General features: G+C 45.8%; 1 protein-coding gene across 1 annotated transcript; it reads left to right on the top strand.

Moving 5' to 3' along the window:
- Positions 1 to 10,419: 10,419 nt before the first annotated feature.
- LOC135385802 (facilitated trehalose transporter Tret1-like) lies at positions 10,420 to 23,559 on the top strand. The gene is made up of 3 exons (XM_064615326.1): positions 10,420 to 10,586; positions 21,336 to 21,589; positions 21,703 to 23,559. The coding sequence occupies exons 2-3, from the start codon at positions 21,352 to 21,354 to the stop codon at positions 22,887 to 22,889; spliced, it is 1,425 nt and encodes a 474-aa protein (XP_064471396.1). The 5' UTR covers positions 10,420 to 10,586; positions 21,336 to 21,351; the 3' UTR covers positions 22,890 to 23,559.
- Positions 23,560 to 24,718: the final 1,159 nt, after the last annotated feature.

Genomic DNA, 24,718 nt, shown 5'->3' with positions numbered 1-24,718 from the left:
TACAGAGTTTTCATTAAAAAAACTATAAGGGTTATAGACATCCTGTTTTCACTTCTATCATCTCTGGGCCGGCGAAGGTCGTCCCAATGAGAACATCTGGTCCGTTCGGTCACCTGATACCGTTACCGTTTTCAGACCAAAAATCGGTTCGATAGATCGCCCGCAAAAAATTCGTGAAAGAACACAATTTATTTCTTTATCATTTATTTTATACTGCTAGTCGCCTTTCGGCGACCGTAGCAGGAACAGGCTACAATGTTTTGGATGTATAAATGAAGAGCAAACAACAACAACAAAAAGATTCAAACACAGTAATACATAGAATAGAGCGTAATGAAAACCTAGAACAAGCACCAGAACATGTAAAGAGGAAGGGCTTTACAGCTACTGTGGGACGATGGTTGATGAGAACGCATGTAATGACGAAGCATTTGTTGTCTCTTACGCTAGTGCATTCCAGTCTGTTATTGTGCGCGGAAAAAAAGAAAACCTGAATGCATATTTATTCGAGAAAAAGGGGCAACAAACGTGTTGTTATGCCGGGATCGTACTGGCCTATTTTCGTTACGCGAGATACATTTGTTGATGTCGATACGAAGTTTTCCATTGACCCTGCGATAAAGAAGTTTAAGCCTGTCGCGTGAGCGCCGAGCAGTTAGTGGTTCGATATCAGCTAAGGCGTAAAGGGATGTGACAGATGTGTTACGTTGATACTTATTAAATATGTATCGAAGTGCCAGACGTTGTACACGCTCAAGCAGAGTTGCATTAGACTGTGTCCCAGGATCCCAGACTGAGGACGCATATTCTAAAATGGGTCGGACAAGGCTTTTGTAAGAAGTCAGTTTGGTTAGAAATGAGGCATGCTTCAGGCTACGCCTGATAGACCAGAGTGTCTTTGTGGCCTTTTGTGTTACGCTAGCTATGTGTATGTTCCAGTTCAGGTTAGAAGAGATGTGTACACCCAAATACTTATACACAGACACTCTACGTAATACATCAGCAGTCAAAGTGTAGTCCCACAGTAAGGGCGATTTCTTCTGTGTAATAGTTAGTACAGCACACTTGCTTGAATTCAAAGTCATTTGCCATTTGTTACACCATTGTGGGATAGACGAAAGACAGGAGTTTAACGAAAGTTGGTCAGCCGCACTATTAATCTCCTTATAAACTACACAGTCGTCTGCATACAATCTAAAGGTGACATCATGAGAGCACACAATATCATTAATATAGATATTAAAAAGCAACGGCCCCAATACAGAGCCCTGGGGCACGCCCGATCTAACAGAGGACAGAGGTGACAAGGAAGAATTAATACTGACATACTGGGATCGGTTATTGAGGTAGGATTCGATCCAGCGCACAACAATGTCGTTATTAAGCAATTTTCGAAGTTTAAGTAACAGCTTGGTATGCGAAACACAATCAAATGCTTTAGAAAAGTCTAGAAAAATGGCATCAACCTGCCCTTTTCTGTTGAGCACTTCTGCTAGGTCGTGCAATTCGATTAGCTGAGTTGTGGTTGAGAGGCCTCTACGAAATCCACGTTGGTTATTGAAGAAAAAGTTACGTTCCTCTAAGTATGAGGAGATATGACTGGCTATGACGTGCTCAAGAATTTCAGAGCATGAACATAGTATAGAGATTGGGCGGAAGTTAGCAATGTCGATGTTTGTACCGGATTTGGGTATAAGGACTATCCTTGCACATTTCCACTCAGTCGGAACCGTGCCGAACTGCAGAGACTTGACAAATAAAAGGTGCAATTACTTAGCACACCACTCAGCGTAACGGATCAAAAACTGATTTGGAATTTCATCGACACCTGGTGATTTTTTGGGGTCCAAGTTTAGTAAGGCCGAAAAGACACCCTCGAAAGTAATCGTAATACGTATCAGGGAGATTAGTATCATATATTATAATATATATTTAATATAATTAATATAGGGATATTAGTAAATATAAGATTAGTATAATTGGTACAAGGTGCTACACAATTGTCATTCACAAAAGATGAGGCAAAATATTCATTAAAAGAGTGCGCTATAACATCTGAGTCATCTATGCACTGACCATTTACTCGTATTTTGTGTAGGGGAGAGCTGGGTGTAGAAAGGTAACGCCAGAACTTCGCAGGGGCATTTTTCATAAAAGTGGCTAACTTACAGTTATAGAAGTTATAACTTGCGCTTTTAACCTTTGTTTTGAGATTTCGGAAAGCGGTTGCGTAAGATTCCGTGTGTTGCATTTCGGCTTTCCGGAGTCGTTTTATTCTGCGCTTTAAATGAATGATATCTCGTGTAATCCAAGGATTACGGGTTCTGACGTGACGTTTCCTTTTGGGAACATATTGACACAAGCAGTCAGATGTCACACTCCTAAACAAATTCCACAGCTCATCAACATTATCAACAGGCAAGGAACACAAATTCTGAAATTTTTTGTTCATTCTTCAGAGATTTTCTTTATTTTGTTCATTGCGCATCTTTGGAGACGCGTCTTTCCTTCACCTCCAATGTGAGAGGGTGAAGGAGCACAGTGCCGCCTCATGCGTCGAAGATGAGATCGAACTTACGGAAAAAAATATATATATCGGGTGACACTATCTGAACTGTCCTTATCTTGGGTTGCGTTTTCTGTTTTTTTTTTCTTCTTTTAATCGTTTTCCAGGACGCAAGAGGCGGTAGTGTGCTCTTTCACCCTCTCACATTAGGGGTGAAAGAAATACGCGTCTCCGAAGATGCGCAATGAACAAAATAAAGAAAAAAAGGTGTTATTTCACGAATTTTTTCCGGTCGATCTATCGAACGGTGTTTTGTTCTGAAAACGGTAATGGTATCAGGTGACCGAAGGGACCAGATGTTCTCATTGGGACGACCTTGTAGCTTTTATAATTAACGCTAATAATTAGCTTAATTAACGATTTTTAGGTAATTAGTCATTCGACGGTTGAGCAACAGATGGCGAAGAACGTCCGCCGGCCCAGAGATGATAGAAGTGAAAACGGGATGTCTATAGCCCTTATAGTTTTTTAATGAAAAATCTGTATCGGAAGAAAAACGACACTCCGTATTTTGTAGGGAAGGTAAGCGTAAGCCACAACGACGTCTAAGTTCGGCCTGCTCGAATGGAGAGGCTGAGGATGGCTCCATAAAATGCAGGGTGCTTTCTTTTAGCTGTATCATGCTGTATTATGTAGAAAATATGTATCGAAAAAAAAAAGACACCCTGTACATGCGGTTGCCACTTTTGGGCATGAAAAATGCCGGTCGAGTGAGTGAGACCAAGAGGAAAAGGAGAAAAAGCCAAGGAATGGGGAGGGAACTTTTTAGTGATACATAGGGGAGAGGGAGAATTGGGGAAGGTGAAAGAGAAGCGCACCAGTAGAGAAATCATTCTATTCAACAGGGTGGACAAAAATCGAACTGTTTCTTCAGTTTGTGCTCTCGGTGTTACAATACAGGTAGAGAGCAAGACTTAGAAACAAGAGAAAGTACTATACCACTACCACAGAGGGGATGGGCGCGTTTCAAATTCCTTGGATGGGCCCACGGATGCCAAAAGTTCTCCGTGGAACGCCTTCCGTGGTAAAATACCGGCAAAATGCTACCGGCATTGCTTTTCGGTGGGTGGTGGTGGCGATGATGGAACTGCTTGCCGTAGTAGGCCAAGCCGGCACAAGCACAACAAATGACCCGTCGTGCGGGTTAAATACCGACCGGGAGGCAACCCTAATTACACGGTGTTCACTTTTATTCGTTACAAACTTTTTGATAAAAGGGCTATGAAAGCAGCATATGTGTCGTTTTCTAGTTGAGTTATACGGCCATGCGGATATCCTCATTGAAAGCCACTCTATCTTTTAAAAATCCTGAAACGCGCGCGCCGAAACCGAAACCTCTCAGAGCTTGGGTGCACGGACGGACAGACGGACGTTTCCCTCGCAACACTCCTTGGCCTCGTGCAGCGAGCTAGCCAGTGCAGTGTCATAGGCTGTGCTCCGCTTTCTGCGTGATACATGCCTCCTGGGCTCCCTGTGAGCCGGGTTTCTTTTTCATTCTTTATTTATTTAATTTTTTAGGGAATAACAAGTCGGCGTGCTGCATGGCTGACCTTTCTTCTTTAATCTTTCCTTTTCCTTTTTTTTCTGCCAATAGATCCCCCCCGCCTCCCGAAACATTTCGTTTCGAAAGCAAATCCTTTCAACCGAAGAGACGTACATCAAGGAGCAGCCATGGGAGAGGGCCCACCGACACCGCACCTTCCCCAACATCATCACCCTCCCCCTACACCGTACGAGTAATCGAACATAAATAAGCACAATGAAGCCAGCGGTACAACAACAACAACAACAATAAATGATGGAGAAGTGATGATGACATGGGATGTTTCCCCGTGGTAGCCACAGCATCCTACCCCACTTCACAGTGGTTAATATGAGAGGATGAATTATGATGAACGCGAAGCGACGACAGGTCGGAGTTCTGTTTAGAGCTCTTCGAGGAGACCAGTGGCTTGCATGAAAGCAAAAAGAGAGCAAAGAGCCCGGCACTGATGCGCAGGAGAGCTCCATTGGCCAAGTGCTTTGGACAAGCTGAATGGTCTATGGTCAAGGAGCTCAAGTTAGTGCCGAAACACCCGGCGTTCACTCGTGTACCGGTCGCAGTCCTCGATGATATGGAGGATCGTAGTTAGGGTGTGGCAAGCCGGGCACAGCGCCGTGTTACTTCCGTAATACTGTTACTGTAACCCAGCTTAACCCGGAACACAGGGGTGAAGGCGGCGTTGAGTTGTAGACGCCGCAAAAGTGACGTAAAGCTGCGAGGTAAGCCACCTGACATCTAAAATGATAATGATGGGTCCACTGCATGGAGGAGGGAGACATTGAGTGATGTCATGGAGCCATTGCTGGCGGGCAGACATGTACAAGATACTCAAAAATGTATTTAAGATAAGATAATAAATACTAACGTTAGAAGGTAATTAAGATAGAGTATAAATACATGAAAATTAAAGTAATTAAGAAAGATTACAAAATCACTTCAAAAAGTATTTGAAATACAATTAAGATACTATTTATCCTTGAACGCAAAAAGTCACCGGTCACTCGTCAATGCGGCTAGTCGCCGCTATGTGACATGAATCACTTAAACCACGCGCACTACGCAAGCCGCCGCTGTGTGATAGGAGTCATCTAAACATAAGTCCCCAAAAGATGACAAAGAGATACCACATAACTCCACTACGTATATGTGACCCAGAACAAAGCAAACTTCTAGCAGGTGCCTGCTGGGCGAGGTCAGAATTCGGCACCACCACGTCAGGGCACACATATTAAAACCCTCACTCGCCAAGAATTAGTACACGCGGGGCAAGATCTCTAAATGGAGACTACCAAGAAGGGCCAATGTCCGGGTCAAGCCCGAGGGACTCAGGGAATTTCCACTGAACAAGCAAGATAATGGAAAGACAAGACACAGAAAGTTTGAGAGGGAGATCCAAAATATGTAATTAGAGTATTGAGTAGAAAATACCATAAAATGTATTTTAAATAGAGTACAAATACACAAAACAAAAAGTATTGAGTAGAGTACCAAAATACCACAAATTGTATTTAAAATACAGTATTTTAAATACAATACTCCAAATACGTACAAGTCTGCTGGCGGGCCACGGGTGACACCAACGCAGTAAAGTAGAAGCGTCTATCTCCGTTGGAGAGGATAATGGGCACGGCTCTGCGGATACGGTGGATCGCAGCAGCCGCCAAATCTGCCTCCTCGTTGGCCAGAATGCCAATGTGGCATTCAGGGCAACGAGGCCCACTAAGAACCTTGTTCGCCAGGAACCTTCGCCAAGAACCTTGAGCGCAGTAAGGATACTAACTACCACAGGGACCAAAGAGCCGCGGATGCCCATGGTTCCTACACATTGCAGGGCTGATTTTGAAGCCAGTGGTAGCCAGCCGTAGTCGTTCGCAAAGCTTGGCCTCAATACTTCCCTGGGACGGTAGAATGCACCAAAGAAGGCGTGGGGGGGGGGGGCGATAATGGCAGGATAGGCTCGCCGTTGTTGGCCACACAGAAGTGGGCGTCGTCACGACTATAGCAAAAAAAAAGAAGAGACAGAAAGAAGGACGGACGGATGGAGTTTAGAGGAGGATGAAGGTTGGAGGTGCGGTGAGGGTGCACGAGTTCGTCGGGGGAGAGCAAAGTATTAGATGGGTCGTTGAGCAAGGCCTGCAGAAGGCTGGAATGCAAGGCCCACACAGCAAACTGCCAATGAGAGCATCAACATCATCCTTCTTCCGAACTTGTCAATCTTAACACTTGTTGCGGACATGCAGACGATTTGAACAGTGCCCATTATTATTGCACTGTCCGCAGGATCCATGGTCGCACTCTTGAATACGTCTTCTACGTAGAAGAGGAGAACATCTACACCAGAGAAGCGCTGTGAGAACATGGCTAGTAGTTTACACAAGAAAGGTTCCAGGAAGTGTGAAAGTCAATAGGCTCTTCTCTCTATTTTTTCTCATCAACATCAACATCTATAGGCTCTGCTACCTGTCACTCTGGCTAGTCATCCATTGCCCATGGGATGGTAGTCACTTCTTTGACCGCGTCATGTTTTCCCACAGAGTACACAAAGGCATAAGCGTAGACTACGAGGGCCAGCAGGGATAGTGCCCCCCCCCCCCACACACACACGGTCTGCTCTATGGAGGCACGTCAGTCCGGGACACCTCCACCTTCCCTTCACCCCGCGGCGTTTACATGAGCCCACATGCTTGCTTCACTAACCTTCTCTTCACTGCCCTTCACTAACTTGCTCAACATTCTACCCTCATAGCATGAACACAAATGTACGCTCACTAATTAAATAAACATCCTAACTTGTAAATTTTACTTCGCACGCTTGCGGAACTCTGTTTTACGTATCGGCACCTTCAGCGAAAAATACTACAAGAAAAAAAAAAAAAAAACGCGTCGACACTTAGTGATTTTTCCGGGTAATTAATCGGTTTCGGCTTACGTATTTCTTGTGCGGAGCAGTGCACCAATGCGCTCTTTGGATCAGCTATCCAGCTGTCAATTTCGTGTTCATCCGCCTGGTTCACGCACGAGGGCGACGGAAGATTAGGAACAGCCGCAAGATACGCTTTGGTATTCCTTCTCAAAGCGACTGGTAATTAGCGCTGGCGGTTCTGTCGCTCCGTAGGTGAGATAGCGTGCTCTTATCATGGATGGTGACGAATGCGCCGCGAGCGCCGTGAACTACTGGGGTACACTCTTAAAAATTAAATACACCACATAGCACGCTCCTAGCCAACCATCATCCCGCATGACAACGTTCTCGCCCAATTTGTTGAAAACGGGAGGCGAAGCCTTTTCTCTTTTTTCTTCTTTTTTTTTTTTTGTCCTTATGTACGGCATAACTGGCACAAAAAAAGCGTACGCCTCCCATTTTCATCAAATCAAGGGAGAGAACGTTGTCATTCGGGATGATGGTTGGCTAGGATCGTACTACGTCGTGAAGTTCATTTTGAAGGTCTATGCATCACTTTGAAGTCCTCAGCTACCCTCTCCTAGAGTCACTGTACCGGGGTACTCAGGAGTCACTGTACCCCAGGTACAGTGACTCTACCCTCTCCCACTTTCCTTTTTTTTTTTTTTGGCTATAGTCGTGACGATGCCCACTTGAGTGTGGCCAACAACGACAAGCTACCTCGACCCCCCCCCCCCCCTCATTTTTAAGAGTCTAGTGAGGGAGAAGGAACACCAAAGCGCCTCCTGCGGTCTTGCGGCTGTTCCTTATCTTCCGTCACCCCCGTGTGTCAACCAGGTGGATGAACACAAAACTGAGAGCCGGATAGCTGATCCAAAGAGTGCATTGGTGCACTGCTCCACGCAAGAAATATGTAAACCGAATCCAATGAATTACTCGGAAAAATCACTAAGTGTCGACGCGTTTTTTCCTTGGAATATTTTTCACTGAATGTCCCGATGCGTAAAACAGAGGTTGCGTAAGCGTGCGAAATAAAATTTAAAAGTTGGGATGTTTATTTAATTAATGAGCGTATGCAAATGAGCCGCTCACTACTCGGTTTATGGGTCCAAGGACTTTACCAAAAAGAAATTTCTTCGCTAGCGCCATATGTTCACGAATTATTCAGCCGGAGGACCTTCGTGAAACACCCGGTATGCAGCATAAAAAAATCGCAACAGCGTGACCGTAGGTAGGCATTTTCTCGAAATATTCTTTGAACATCATACGCAGAGAGCGGCAGGCTCGATCGGTAGCCGTGTCAGAGCCATTGTAGCGGTGGAACAGGAAATGATAGAGGGGCTTCCAGGCTGCGCGGCAGCGTGCCATCGGTGCTGGACTTGCGGGAAGGTCGCCAAATTTGAGATGGTAAAAGGGCCGAATTACGCCGAACTTTATGTTAATCGTCCGGGTCACCAAAGGTTCGTGCTTTGCTTGTTGCTTCTACGCTGTCTCCAGTAGTCGTTCTCAATTTTCGTCATTTCTTTGGTCATACGTTTGTTACATTCTATTGAGTGTTTGTTTTAAGGCGGCTGGTCCACTTGTTGTGTTTCGAATCTATGCTGCTTATTTGCTTTATACAATCTGTTTTTAAGTCTGTATATCTCACGTTGTGGAATATTCTTTTTGCTAGTCGATTTTGCGGTAGATGGATGAGCCTTCCCAAGTAATCGTGTCTTTATATCGCCTCCCTGTATTCAAAGCTTGACAAGCCGACTTCTCCTTCTATGGCAGCATTCGCTGTGGCTATTTATTCCCCCGAAAAACTTCATTTCCCTATCTCCCTTTGTTTGCATTCCAGGGCTCTCCTTGTGGTGGCGTTGTAGCATAGTGCTTTGTTAGCGTAGTTTGTACTTGGGACTGATGTCGTCTTCCATAATAGCTTACCGACCGGATATGGGTTGTAGGAGTGGCGGGTGAGGTGCCATACGTGTCCCTTCGTTTTGTTTACTGTCGCTACGATTGGTTTTTCATTCTTCGCCAGGTAGTTTAATTTGTTCTCGGTGAGCACTCCTAGATATGTGTACTGATTGGTGTGGTGTGTTAGATAGTGAAATTTTTTAGTGCGAAAGTTTCGTTGTTGCTGTTGTTCCCCCTAATTTTTATCCACTGGCTTTTGATCTGCTATATTTCATTCCGTCTGGTTCTGCCGTTCTAGTAGTTCTAGTGCCGTTCTGTCGAGCAGACGTTGAAGGTGTCCTGGTAATGAGTAAGATGTCATCTGCAAAAGCGAGCGCAGGGATGTTTTTGCACGCATGATGTATCTTGGGTGCTTATCTTGATCCCATTGCCGCTGTTTTCGAGTTCCTTCAACGGTTCATCGAAAAAAATATTAAATAGCGTGACAGGAGCAGCCGAAGCATATCTCGGTGGCTTCTTTTTTCAATGGTTAAAGAAGTTCAGGAACGATGTACTAAGTGCGCTGAACTTCGAGGTGAATTGTATTCAAGGTTGATTATCGCCCATGGCGATGAAACTCCCCAATCATCATAAAATATACAGTTTTTTTTTTTTAGCTTTTACAGAATTTGTATAAAAAAGCTATATGAGAGCAGCATAGATGTCGTTTTTTGCAGCTGAGTTCTACGGTCAGGCGGACATCCTCTCGAAAAGAGTATATAATGCACGATCGCTAATTACCGAAAATTCATTAATTCAATCTTTAATAAGAAGATTTCGGGCGAGCGCAAGATAACAGAACGGGAGACAATCCTCGTTGAAATCCACTCCATCTTTAAAAATCAAGAAAAGAGCGCGCGCCGTGGGATATACATCGCTGAATTTCGGTATGCAAATAAGCCTAAACCGAAAAAGCGCGCCTGAAGAGCGCATCACCCCCGTGGAGACGGAGGATCATCTGGCCAGCTGAGTGTCACCTACTCCAATCATCTCCGTCGCTCCAAACAGGTGCCACCCTGACGCGAAATGAGCGCTGTACTTCCTGCGTTCCCGGTCGCCGCGGTTTCGGCACATTTGGATATCAAAACTAGGAAATGAATATTTTAAAGCATGTGCGTATTTCAGGATTTGTTAAACGTGAAATGGCTTGCAACCAGAATAGTCTCTCAATCTGCTGTATCGCTTTTGAGCGAAATCCCCAAGACATACTGTAGTTGCACACTTTCTTCGCGGGGGGGGGGGGGGGGATGGCCACCTGGCCCTAGAACTCAACATGTTTGCTGCTCTCATCGCTTTTTTTAATAAAAATTCTGTAAACGCAAAAAATACCCTGTACATATTTTATATAAAATATAGTTGTTGTTTGTAATCAAGGTTTATGACTGTAGGCCGCGTTCTTCCTTGTTGGGCCGAGAACTTTTCAGCACCCCCTCGTATCAGTGCCTTTGTAGGTGGTGGTGTCGTAACGCAGACCGCTTCGGAAGGCTCGCTTATCTGTTTTGTCGACAGAGGTTTTGCTCGAATTGAGCCATCGTAAACCTCTGAGAGGGTAGACATTCGATACTACTGTAGGACTCGTTCGGCAGGCGACTAACTACGCAGAGAGTCTTGCTCCAGACTGTTTCTGACGTCGCAAGGTAAGTGAGGAGTCTTGCTTATAGCACGTTTTTGCTTGAGATGTTACGGATGAACCACGTATTTTTGATGTTTGAAACCCGTCTGTGCACTTAATGCCGCAGTAGTACATCTATTCGATATATCCCTCTCGAATGTAGCGCGCACTACATTCCACTATCACGGCAAATAGCACTAAAAAAAGTCAGCATGATACTTTTGTGTGTTGATTATCCTGATTTACTGTCTTAGGTTAGTGTCATCAGTATGTTCCAATCCAGTCCTCGTAATTGGCTACTCGACCGACGCATGGATTCAGTAAGAATGTTAGGGGTGGACAGCGATAATTTGCATTTCAATGTACGTCCTGTAGTGAAATATTTTTATTGAACTAAATAATGCATTATGGTGCATTTCTCACCGGGCAGTCAAGGTTGAATCTGAAATTAGTTTTGACGTAAGGAACAATGTTGTTTCCATGAATAGCTATTAGGTGCCTCATACGTAATTGTTACATGCCGCTCAGCCTTGCAGGAATCTTGTGTCCTCTTTCTAACCCTGTGCAGCACCGTCAATGCCTGTACTCATTCTATCGGTTCATAACGTCTACTAGTCTGCTTGAACTCCTCTGCTGTCAGAGCTTTTGCCATGATTGCGGAGATGTGATCTTCACAGCACTACATCGCCGGTGGCCGACCGGATAAACTATACTATCCCCATTTATTACGACGCACCCGCGTGTGGGATATCTCATTTACGTGTGTCATGTGTGTGTACGCGAGTGTGTATGCCTAATCTTTTTCATCGTCATCCCACTCATATATTATCCTACATGCACTGAGGTATGGTACCGCAATTGTTGCGGTGAATCACCTCATCCCATCGTCATTCATGTAGTAGTTGTTACTGTTGTTACACTTCGGCGATCCTAGGCTATTCCGTGAAGCTTCTGTTTAGGATGCTGATATGACCAAAGAAATTGCCTCTTATGGCCCACGAGGTGGTGTACGTTTTCGCTGTGCTTTGAAGGGTCCCATCACAGGTAGTATTTAGGCAATACATGTCTGCATTAGTGTCATAGCATCGGAAGCAACGTATTGGTTGGTTGGTTGGTTGCCTGGAGCGAAAGAAATGCCGACACATTTAGAAAAACGGGTGTTCTACTGGAGCCTTGAGACGCATGTATGAAGGCAGAGAGGGAACACAGCTTGCGGATAGACAGCTGGTCGGTCTCTTAGCACTTCGTTAATGTCCAGAAGAGCATTGGCATTTGTATATTGATATCATAACTGACGTTTGTAAGTAGCGTTATGTATTCGTTTCATAATACAGAAAGTGTATATCGCCGCCCTTCATCAATAGGTTTGACGGCTAATGCAGCTTTGATGTTGTACGAAACTTTAAGTAAATGGATTGGAAGTTTGCAGTAAGTTATTCATGTGCCCGGTACTCTGGTGTTTCAGCTAAGTTTTCTGTCAAGGTGCTGTGGAATACAGACGGATGACTGAGACAAAACGATATCTGGATCATTTTCGAGAAAAGTTAAAAGTATAATGACCTCAGACACCGGTTTCAGGCATTATGAGATGCGTGGCGGAGTATCAAGTTCTTATATCTATGTCGGTCTGTTTTCTGTCCGTGTCCGCGTCAAGCTCAAGTTGATAAGGTGTTAAGTAATTTTTTTTACAAAATACGGAGAAATTGAATTCGGTACCCGATCAATTCTGCAACTAAAAAAGACAAATACAAAAAAAGGGGAGACAAAGAACAGAAACCGTGTCGTAACACACGCACCCACCAAAACGTAGTCTCAGGGCCACAACTATATACAAAGAGATAACATGTGTGCAACATCAACGACAGCGCAACAGCACAGCAAGGATATACGCTACAGCCGGAACAATCACAAGATCAAACTCCGACAGCGTACGAAACCTAATAAACGGATTCCAAAGAACACTGTTCACTAAAATCCACAAGCACAGCAAGAGCTGCATCCCTCTTGATGGAGGGCCAGACACCTAACACAGAGGAGGATTGCAGTCCTAGTGTGGTGATCCTTCATCATAGCCAAGCAGTACTGTTTTAGCTCCACAGGAGGGAAGGCTGACCTTTTGCGATGTACTCCTGGCACAGTAAGACTAATATTTGTGTAGCATCAGCATTCATGGAGGATGCATGATCTCTGGTAGTGTTTTTCGTTTTGGTAGGTTATGCAGAACTGAAGCGAGCGTCACAAAGAAATTAGTGTTCCGACGGGTGTCCGTGGTGACGCATGCGCAGACAAACGTAGTGTCGCACTGTCTCTTGTATTCTAAGCACAGCCAATGGAAGTGCTTTCGCCGCTTCCGTGGCTAGAACATTGGAATTGCAGTAGGAATACCAAGGCAAATTTTCAACCTTTTTGCTATGATGCTTTGAAGTGTTTCCTCTGAAGTGTCGCTGATCCCATGTAGAACCAGCAAATGGTATATGTCAGCATCTGACGAACTAAAAGGGCTATGAACTCTACCAGCTAGCCCGCCGACTGTGTCGGCTCGAAACGGCGATTTTAACTTGTTGGATGTGACACCTTTTTTATAGATGAATCCGATAGGTCCGTATCGTAGCCACATATAGCACGCTCCTAGCCAACCATCATCCCGAATGACAACGTTCTCGCCCATGATTTGTTGATAACGAGAGGCGGAGCCTATTATGCATAATGGTTACATGTAACATTATGTACGGCTACAAAATGGCTCCGCCTCCCGTTTTCAACAAATCAGGGACGAGAACGTTGTCGTTCGGAATGATGGTTAGCCAGGAGCGTGCTATGTGGCGAAGTTCATTTTTAAGAGTGTAGAGCAGAACGTTATGTGTACCTCCGCGTTGGCGTCTGATTGGGTGCTACAATTCTTCAAATGACGTAACAATGGATAGAGGTATCTGGATGACGGTACGTCTACTCGCCCGCATCCGAAAAAGAGTACGTTTTTGTATTAACGCTGCACATGTTATGAAGGAGTTGTGTTATGGAGTTATGCACGTGTTATGAAGTATTGAGCAATAAATTGTAAATAGAATTACGAAGCGTAGAGTAACCATATTACACCTATTACATTCGTAACTAAATACCTGCAGAGAGGAGTTCTTACCTCCTTTAACGCTGTGTGTACGCAAAGAAGGGCCTTTGTCGACATACCCCAGCGAGTGCCTGACAAACAACGCAGGATGTTGGTACGAGCATAACCTCGATCCTCTAGATATTTGATGTCAGCAGCCCACGATAGCTGCGCATCGATTGTTATCCCCAAGAAGCGATGGCGGGATATTCTTTGGATTGGCAGGGCATTGAGGCTCAGCTACAAATTTTTCAGTTTTTTTTTTTTTTTTTCACGTGAAGAGGAGGAACACAGTGAGTGAGTTTGATTATAAAACGGAAGATACTGAATTCGTCACCTGACGAATTCTGCTACTCCCACAAAGGAGATGAAAAGAATGAAAGGAGAAGAAAACTGAAAAGATGAAAAGGTAAAAATAGAAAGACATCGCCCCTCCCAGTCACCGAACTGTACGTGCACATGCCTAGCAACATCCCCTAGGAGTGAAGTGAATTGCAAGAAACTAACAGGAACGGGGAACTCGACGACACGTGCGTAGAATGCGGTCCTAAAATACAGATTCCATATCACTGCTCAATATGAAGTTGACAAGCGCTGATAACGCCGCGTCTCTCTTCATGGGTTCCCATACACCCAGCACCTTCACTATATCAAAGGTTGTCCAAGCGGGCTAGAGCAGACTTCAGTGTTGCTCTTTGGGATGCATATCTTGTGCAGTGCATAACGATGTGTTCCGTGTGAGGAACACAGTCTTTTCGCACGACACATCCATTCTTCGCTACAGCGCAGTCTGGAGCCTCTGTTGAAGCGCAGGAAATCGTACCTCTGATGACCACAGGCATATATCGTCTGCATAGATACTGACGTACACCTTCTTTCGCAAACATTGCGAGAGGGTAGCCAAGACCAGGTTGAAGAGCAGACGGCAGGACTCCTCTTTGAGTGACACCACTGGGGAAGTAATGCCGGTCATTATCCCCGTCATCAGTCCGCACGAACACAGACCTGCCACAGAGATAGTCCGCAATCTATCGCAATGACCGACCACGGATGCGACGACTATACAGCTCATTCAGAACGTGAACGTAGCTGTGTTATACGTGGAACGTAGAACGTGGACTGTGTCGTACCGCAGCCGATCCACAACACGCACAACGAGATGGCTTTTTGCAGAAACAGACGGGTGGTGGGTTATGAGAAGCGGCAGATGATCGCTTCCCAATGAGTCAGTACGAGGGCACCACTCCGTTTGCCGAGCAAGGTCAGTGGTACAGAGCGTGACATCTATAGAGCTGTGGCAAGACTGGCCCCGAAAAAACGTAGATGATCCATCATTAAAAACGGTGAGGTGTAGTTCGTCTATGAGTGATTCAAATATTCTTCCGCGGGCGTCGCTATTCCGACTCCCCCAGACGACACTATGAGGGTTCGTATTACCAGAGACGATGACAGGGGAAGGCACTCCAAAGAGTCAGGCCCGGATTCTCGCTCCGCCCTGAGGGTTAAGTGCACGCGCAGGGACCCTTTCGTCCATTCACGAAGCATGGACAGAAGGGCCCCTTCGCGTGCGCTTAACACTGAGGGCGAACCGAGAATTCGGGCCTAAGTCTCTCACATGGCCCACAGTGACCCGGACGTTCGGCGCAATGTACGTGCTGCTCACCGCATTATTCGTGTTCTTAAGACGAACACTGCACGTGACGTATTCAACAGTTCCATGAGTAGAGGCACGGAGGAGGGCACTCAGTATGTCCTTTCTCACGAACAACAAAGCTCTGCTGTGCCGACGTGGTCGATAAGAGCAATATGTGTCATAGCCCGACAGTCGGAAGTCGTTATTTTATCTTAGATTAATTCAAAGCCAGTATTGGGAAGGTATAGCGGTAGACAAGGTTTCGAAAGTCCCCCATTTTCTGCTGGAGGCTGTTACAGTCCCACTAAAAATTAGTAGCACGCTTTAGAGACTTAAGCCACGTGAGGGGTCGCAACTACTTTGACGTGAAGGAGCTTTGCGGCCGAGGATTGACTTCATTGCAAGTAGCGCTTGCACTTCCGGAAGATCCATAGAAACTGGATTATCCATGAGGACTGCACGTATGACTGCAAAGAGCAACGAGAAGATAATGTGAAGTACATCACATGAAGACCTGTTCTCCCGAGCGTGAATTTGGGTCGCGTGACATGCGCGCCTTTGACCTAACAGGAGAAAAAACCCTCCCCACCGAGAGCTGAGGGGGAGGATGTTTTTAGGTTCTTGAAGCAGTGACATCTGAATACGTCCTTGGCAACTGAATTTACGCAGAATTCGCTGCCGTGTCGTGATTTGGCTGCATCAAAGCATGACTACAGAGGGGGCTCAAGTTGATGTCACATGTGGAGGAGATGGTTCTTCCTCCACACGAGTCCTAACCCACGGTGATAGACTATCCCAGCGGGCAGATGTTTGTGCCCTCACACTTGGACGGTGCCAGTAGAACTGACGACCCAGCACGGTAGCGCATGGCAGTAAGGCTACATCGTCGTCGTCCACGGGCAGCCACATCACTACCCCCTTAGACGCGGAACGGTGCTTACTGTTGAAGACCACGTCGATACTATGAGGGGAAGAATGACGATAACGACGACACGTGGATGAGGGACAGCTGGGCGTGTGGCTTGAGTTCGTGGCAGTGGGCGCAGCACCAGCAGAATGGCGGTGTCGTCGTTTTGCGATGTGGTGTTGTGCATCGCGCTGCCGCGCCAATGTCGATGTCGCAGGTACTCGTATGACAGCAGGGCGATGGGGGCAGCGTTTAGACATAGCCCCGAACGTCTCCCAGAGTGCGAGCAAGTCGAGGTGAGCGTGTGCGGCGTCAGGGCGAAAAACCAGCGACATACCGAAACCGGTATCGGAGCACGTTGCTCATTGAGGTGCCGCTGGTCGTGCCGTGGGGGTGCCATCGTGATGCACGTGGAGGCCTGGAGAAAAGTACGAGACCACGTCGTACCGCGACCGATGCATGGCCGCCTATTACGAGCCACGGTGGAAAGACGTGCTCGGTAGTCTCAGAAGGCGTGCCCTAGCGCCAGACTTGTACACGTTACTAAAAAAAAGTAATTGATTACCGTTACCGTTACCTTGTAGAAAAAAGTAATTTTTTACCGTTACAAATTACTTGCCGGAAAAAGTAATGAAGTAACGCCTTGAAAAGTAACGCGTTACTTTGCCAATTACTTTCGATATCTGAGAAAACGATATAAAAAAAGATAGAAAAAAGATAACCACAAAAAAAAGGAAACTGAGCAAAAACGAAGTCGGCATTGAAGCAGAAGTTATCTCATAAGGGGTCGAGAGTTCTGTGAAAAATGTGCCGAGAGGTTGAGAGTTTTGAGAGTTCGGTGAAAAAAGTCCCAACTGGAACTCCCACAAATGACTCATCAGGTTCACGGTACAACCTACAGTCCAACTTACTGCATACAGGCCGTGTTACGGATAGATAGTACACATGAATGGGGAGAGGACAGGGGACTCAAAAATACACTACACGTGCGGAACACTGTGGCAATTGACCTCGGGGTCCTCGGGTAAGTAATTGTTGCGAAAAAAGTCCTAGAGATAAGACAGCTGCCTTGCACCGAACTTGCAGAGGGCAGTTGGTTTTGTCTTCTCGCGGCTGTGAATCATACCATATGTGTGTGTGTGCGTCGTCCCGAACAATGTGGATTCTTTAGTTTCCAAGTAATCGATTACTTGGTAATTGATTACTGAAAATTGTAATTGAATTACTCAAAAAATTACTGGGCCCGAAAAGTAATCGATTACGTTACAAATTACTCAAAAAAGTAATTGATTACTAGTAACGCAATTACCCGTTACGTACAAGTCTGCTAGCGCAATCATTTTGTTCCTGAAGAGATGTGCGAATCGTGATGCCTTATGTGACCTTGTAGTGAAATTTGGGACGGTGAATGGTCGAATTGTACACCGGACTGAGGTGTTCGTTGTCCGTGTCACTGGTGACCCGGACGTGATCCACCTCACACGCCGATGACTGACTCGCACAGCGTAGAAGGCAGCGCTTTTACTTCGCACCCTAACGTTGGGCATGTTGCGGCGCGATTTCTCACTTTTTGGAGTGCCAACTCCAACGTCTGGTTTCCTCAAGTGGAGTGCCAGTTCCACCCCGCAGGGATTACCTAGCAGCACACGAAGTACTACCAAGTCGTTTCAGTACTTCCTCCGGAAGTAGCTACCGAAAGTTGCTGATATTCTTTGTGGCCCACTCCTACAACGCCATATGACTCCTTGAAGACTGCCATCATAGGAAGACTACATCGTCGTCGTCCACGGGCCGCCACATCCATAACCAGTCTTACACCGATAACTTGGCTGTCGGGAGTTCAAGCAAGAGTGTTTGGCGTTTTAAGACTCGGCAGACTGTGCTAATCTACAGAAGACCGAGAAACAAACAAACAAACGAACAAAAAGTTGTCAACAAATAAAGCTTTATAAGATCAGTCATGGTTCACATGGTCAGGTGATCCAAACGCCGCATGTTATGCAATACGAATGTAGGACACCTAATGTGTGCAGGGCAAGACGGGGAAGTGTACTTGAGGCGGAGAGCTCACGGGGACATGTTGGGGTCACTGCACGTAGACTGTTGCACTCAGGAGACCATTGGCGCAGTTCAGTGATTATCTGCAGTCCTGGGGAGGAAATTTCGGGGTTAGCGGAGTAATTGCAATCTATAGGGGACGAGAAGCTGCAATACTTCTCTTTTCAGTCATTTTTTTCTTATAGTGTACATATGAATGTTACAAAAATAAGCTGTATAAGCTGTAGAGGGTCGGCTATGTAAGCGCACTTGCTTTCAAGGATAAAAAAAACTTAGGAAGATCCATTGGGGGATCCTTCCGAAATGCGTGAACATTTTGATTCCTTCTTTTGTTTCCCCATTTTGTTTTCTTTTTTCTTCTTTGGTTCATTCTTTTGTTTCCTGTTTCCTCTTTCGCTTCTTTTCTTTGGTTGCTTCGTTTGATTACGTTCCTTTTCAGCAGAGTTGTACAAGTTACTCGAAAAAAGTAATTGATTACAATTACTGTTACTACTGCACGAAAAGTAATTCTTTACCGTTACAAATTACATCGTCAAAAATGTAATACGTTACGGATTAAAAATGTAACGCGTTACTTTCCCCGTTACTTTTAAATTGCGGGCCATAGCAAAGCCAACAAGCCTACAGTGAATGCAACCACGCAGATCTTGTTGCGCATTCTAATGTGAGAAACCAAGATACATGATAAGTGAAATTCACAAATACATTTGAAAGCAACATACAAAACACATACACGCGTTCATTACAGATTTATATACACATTTAAAACAACATCGAAACATCCGCTTCGTTTTGTTACTATTCAGCCCGCACAATTTATCAATACAGTCACCTATTTTACTGTTGCTCCAGTAGGTCGCGGTTGTAGGAGATTATCATATTACTGTGGTGTGCATGGAACACGTGTGAACTAGAGACGGCCGTCACAGTGACCTCTGCGTCATTGCTTCTGTCGAACTCGTGGTGGAAGAGAAGAACAGATTGACTTGCTGAAAAGGGTTGTCGTTGTTGACAGAAGGTTAAAAAAGTAATCGATTACTCAGTAATTGATTACCGAAAATTGTAATCAGATTACTTGAAAAATTACTTGCTCACAAAATTAATTGATTACGTTAACAAATTACTGGGAAAAGTAATTGATTACTAGTAACGCAATTACTAGTAACACGTTACGTACAACTCTGCTTTTCAGTCTCGGCAGTCCGTCGCCGTCGATCGCATTCTGTTTTCCTTTGTCGCCTACTTGGTCCGGCACTCGTACTTGGCTCGCACTCCACTGTATACTTCAACCCCCCCCCCCCCCCCACACACACACACCCGCACGCTGAGACTTGCCCGGACATCTAGCACGCCGAAAATCTCCTCCTCCGCTCGTCACGCGCTATCATCTGCACGTGTGTCCGCAGATGAACACCGCCGTCTTTCATTGACATGACCCTTCTAATGATAACGCATTACTAAAGCGTTTTTTTATTCATTGCATTTGAGAGATGGCCTTTGCGACCTTCTCGATTTTGCAACTTCGAGTGTGGCACGTAAACTGTCCGGCTGCATTCCAGCTGCACTAACAGCTGGAACAATTGCCCCTTTCGCTTTAAAGCTCATAACGGTTAACAACACTATGGAACGAGAGCATTGTGTCGAAGACGTTGCACAATCTCCTTGTGCAGTTGCTTATTATCTGAATTGCATAATGTAAGCCAGAAATGTGTCCCGTTATGTCTCATGGCCGACCCTCCGACGAACCGCCTGCATCTCTGACATTTTAAAAGGGCTGTAAAATGCAAAAACAACTTGCTCTCATATGAAAATCCGTGTTTCAATTAGTATACTGCTAGCAAAATTAGTTCACAGTGCACTACCGTTTAGAAGAAAAACGCAATGAAAACATGGCCGTCTTTGGCGGCAACGAATGGTATCCCCAGGAGGCAAAGATTGGCGGCATCAAACAGTGAGACAGCAGGAGAAGCGCGCGCGCGCGCATACCTATCGTGGGCATGTGGATTTGGAGCGGGTCCGATCGTAGTGTTCCGTATATGCGCGGCATGATGCGCACTGCTGCATTTTTCAATACCGATGCACTGAATTGTAGCCCGCAACAGTTCTCGCGGATGTTCCACTGACAACATTTATCTTCACGTGCTTCGGACAGCGACGCCAGTCTGCTTTGCAACGCGCACTATGTTTTTCGCCGGGACTGCTCCATGGTGTGGCACGCGCGTGCCCGCGCAGTATGGACTAAAAACACCGATGCACGAGCTGAAACGACGTTGACTGCTTAGCGCCGAAGCAAAAAGGAGTCCGGTATAATTTCGACTGTAACTCCGTAATGGAATCGAAGTTTTGAATTATTATGGCAAGTACGAAATTAACATAGCGTGTAACGTAATTTGAAGTGAACTTGTTTTTGCATTTTAGTGACCCTATAAGAGACCTTCTGATGTTCCTAGTGCTACGTAGCAGCTCATTTGTTGTGGTTGATTAAGAGCAATTGATATCCGCTTTGGCACCTAACAGTGTCTTTACATGTAAACTACATTAGCGGTGTCGGTACCGTCTAGCTTTTCATGGTTTACCTTGGAAATTTTCACAAGCGTGGCACTTGTGGTCGGAACAAAATGCGTAGTGAAGAAACTGGCTTAGATGAAATAAATACTATTTGAATGAAATAAATAAGATCTCTTTATTTTTTATCAAGATTGGGATTTTTTAAAACTCTGTTTATTGCTGTCTGCAAACTTTCGGGCAGCCTCCGCAATGTCCGAGCGCGGTATCTGGTGAATAGTGAGTTTTAAAGCATCCTACGCTAGTGCTTTTGCGTACGTGATGGGATAGCGTTGGTGGTTCTGCGCACGCACAACCCATAAAGAGAGCTTTGGGCAGTGCGCGGAGCCACCACGCAATCCTTTACGTATATTCAAAGGTGATGGTCGTCACGAGGGCTCTTGGTGATCGTGTGGGATGCTCATCAGATTAGTTAGCGCCACAGCGTGTGTATGTCGGAGTCAACTGTACGACATTGAAGTTCGTATGATATCCTTCCTTTCACTTTATGCTCTTTATCTTTCAGCCGACATCCAGCGGACATGGCCGACGGGGGTTCACATGAAACGCTTCTTGAAAAAGAGCGATTCAGCTGCAAGACACGGCTGTACCTGGCCGCGTTTTCTGCATTTATGTCATCTATTTCGTTTGGATTGACGGTCAGTTATTCGTCACCGGCACTGCCCAATATAAGAAAGAGGCTGCCAATCAGTGACTCTAGGAACGGCTGGTTCGGTTCTCTGGTCAGCATCGGAGCTGCTTTTGGAGGATTGGCCGGAGGTACGCATTTGCCGACTCACGTCTTGTCAGTGTATAGAGTTTTGCCAGTAGTTTTGCCGTTTTCTGAGTATTGTTACTTCTCCTACCTTCTTTTTTCTTCTTTTTTTTTTCAGGGCAGTTGATGAATTTCGTGGGCCGGAGAGGCGCCATGCTCTTCGCGGCTCTGTTATACGTCGTTGGTTTCCTCCTCATTGAAGCGACGCTTCTTATAGAATTAATGTTTGTAGGTCGTTTCCTAACAGGGATCGCGACTGGAATCTCAGCCGTTGTAGTACCCGTATTCTTATCCGAAGTCAGTCCACCGGATATACGCGGTTTCATCAACGCACTCTCCGCAGTTGCCGTTACTTCAGGAGCCTTTCTTGACTTTGTGTTAGGCAAATGGTTAAACTTTCAGTGGCTCGCGGTGGCCTGTATGGTACCGTCTGTCATTCTTGTATTCTCTATGCCCTTCGTCGCCGAAACACCGCGATGGCTGCTGCAAACTGGGAAGTCTGAAGAAGCCATTGCAGCCCTAAGATTCTACCAAGGACCTGATGTTAAGGAGGAGTTCGATGCATTAAGCATAAACGTCGCAAACGTTACAAAATTTGTTATACGAGATTTCAAGCAGCCGTGCGTCTACAAGCCATTCCTCATCACGCTTTTAGGAATGTTCCTGCAGCAGTTCTCGGGGATCATGATCATGCTTTACTACGCGCAAGACATCTTCACCACGGCCGAGTCTACAATCGACGCAGCACTCAGCTCGATTATTATTGGCGGCGTCCAAGTCGCGTCCGTATCTGTGACAGTTTTCTTCACCGACCGACTAGGAAGGAAAGCGCTCATGCTAATCTCTACACTTGTATCATGTGTGAGCCTCATAATTATGGGCCTCTTCTATCACCTTAAAGAAATTCATGGTCACAGTTTTGTTGCATCGTATGGCTGGCTTCCTTTGGCAGCCCTGTGCCTGTTTATGTTCGGGTATTCAGTTGGGCTAGGACCACTGCCGTGGCTGCTCATGGGGGAGATGCTGCCATTGCGTATCAAATGCTTTGCAACTGGATTTTCAACGGCATTTAACTTCGCCTGCAGTGCTATCATCGTCAGTGAGTATCATTCAATGATAGTAGAATTAGGGAACGATGGTATCTACTGGTTTTACGCAGGTTTCATGTTAATTGGGTTTGTGTTAGTGTTGATGTTTCAGCCAGAGACAAAAGGAAAAACACTGGAAGAGATAGAGGACCTTTTCAGTCGACAAGGAGTAGTTGCAAATGAGAGCGATAATGAGAGTGTACCGTTCGTGAATTAGCGGTGTGCGCCTAAATATCTTGATGGGGCCCACTGCATAAGCATGTCACGTCAGCTTGTTTTCTTCGATGTCACATGCTACTTCCGTTGACCGCGCCATGCCTGTGCCACACTTCAAAAGTGGTTGTAGCAACACTAGTGCCATCGGATGATGGCAGCTCAGTCTGAACGTGAGCGCGCTCAGCGCGATTAAACCAGTTGTTCTCCACCAGTCACGGGGTACGGTTGTCAGTCCTTTCCTACGCCAGATGGTAAAGGGGGGGGGGGGATATGTTTAATGCAAAGATGGTAAAGGGCATAACAGTGCGCAGATCTGCAGGTGAGACGGGTTGTTGACACCTGCGCGCTGAACATCGTCTTTTTCAACTGTATGCTCGGTTTGTGATCGCATGAATGATCTTACGACGCGTATGTCCAACATCTGCAGCTTCTCCGCTTTTGGTTGTGTTTCGAACATGTACAAGACAGCCATCACACGCATCTTTATTTTCATTATCACATTAAAAATAATGAGTAGCCTGGCTTTGCGTTCTATTCGTTGTCATATATCCTTGGATGCCAAGTCAGGCACGGCTATGGAGATGACGGAAGCACTGTAGAAGATACCTCACTTTCTGGTTCCTTCGGGATACCTTCGGGTTTATGGAAAATAAATGACATATTTATTTCGACATTCTTGCTTTGTGTCACTTGACTTTATGCGCAGGCATTGTAGATCCTAACGTGGGTGCGGTATAGGACAGCATGCTACATATGCTGCCTGGAAATTAACTGAAGCACTCGGTGAGGACAGCAATTGAGAGACCGCAGTCTACGAATAGGGGGGATGTCCTGAACCCCTTCAATTTCTGTCGACACATATAGCGCTAAAATTGACCTTGGTAGTGCATGTGGAATGCTGTCCCGGGCTAGATCCGCTCCTCAGAAAATGTTGCAGAAACCACTTCGCTGGTTCTCTACGTTATGCGAAGCATCGTGTATGAAGACCCACGACGTCACGTACAAGAAGAGGCCAGATTTTGTTACGATGCCAGATAACCACATCGCAACTCACGACGCAGCTCATTATGATTACAAGGACGCAATTGCGCCGGCATCACCGATGCGACGCTCTTGAACGTCTTTGCATTATTGCCGGCCATGTTACCGTCGTGTTTCAGTATTGGGTTGAGGATACGAGTTTCTCTCATGGGCCAGAACGGTGGGTTGAAGCGACGCATAGACTTGGTCTTGTCCCGTCGCCGTGCACCGTTTCCGGTCGAGGAGATCCTCTTCTGTGAGCGGGGGCCGCTTGTGAGCCCACATCTCATCTGACACATCAAGTGCCTCAAGATCGGGTTTTAGAAACGGTTTATTATAAACGGTTTACGACGCAATCATTGACGTGAGTGCCACTGCAGCGTGGCACTTAGAAATCGGTTCTGCATTGGTCTTGGTGCGAATGTGAACGAGTACGTACTATACCGCTCCGTTTACACGCGGCGCGTGTATACCTCCTAGTTTTGTTACGAGACGAGAACACGTACCACTTTTTCGGTGTTAGTAGCTATAAGGAATTCTTCGCATTAAAAATCCTGGATCCGCCCCTGGTCAGGACATTCGGACCGTCCAATCCCCCCCCCCCTGCTTGGTCCGCCGTTATTCACATGTTGTAGGCAACACCATTTTGTGGCCGTGTTATATTTCGTGCCCTCGCTGGTAGCCATATTCCCGTCAGTATACAACTAAGAAAGATTAACGTATTTTTCAGTGTAAACTGTACACCTCTTTCGCGACAGGCTAGCTTATGCCTAGCTTATGCTTAGCTATTACGATATCGGATAAAAGGTA

The sequence above is a fragment of the Ornithodoros turicata genome, chromosome 2 (assembly GCF_037126465.1).
Source record: "Ornithodoros turicata isolate Travis chromosome 2, ASM3712646v1, whole genome shotgun sequence".
NCBI classification, from domain to species: domain Eukaryota; kingdom Metazoa; phylum Arthropoda; class Arachnida; order Ixodida; family Argasidae; genus Ornithodoros; species Ornithodoros turicata.
This window is presented reverse-complemented; position numbering and strand designations above follow the sequence as displayed.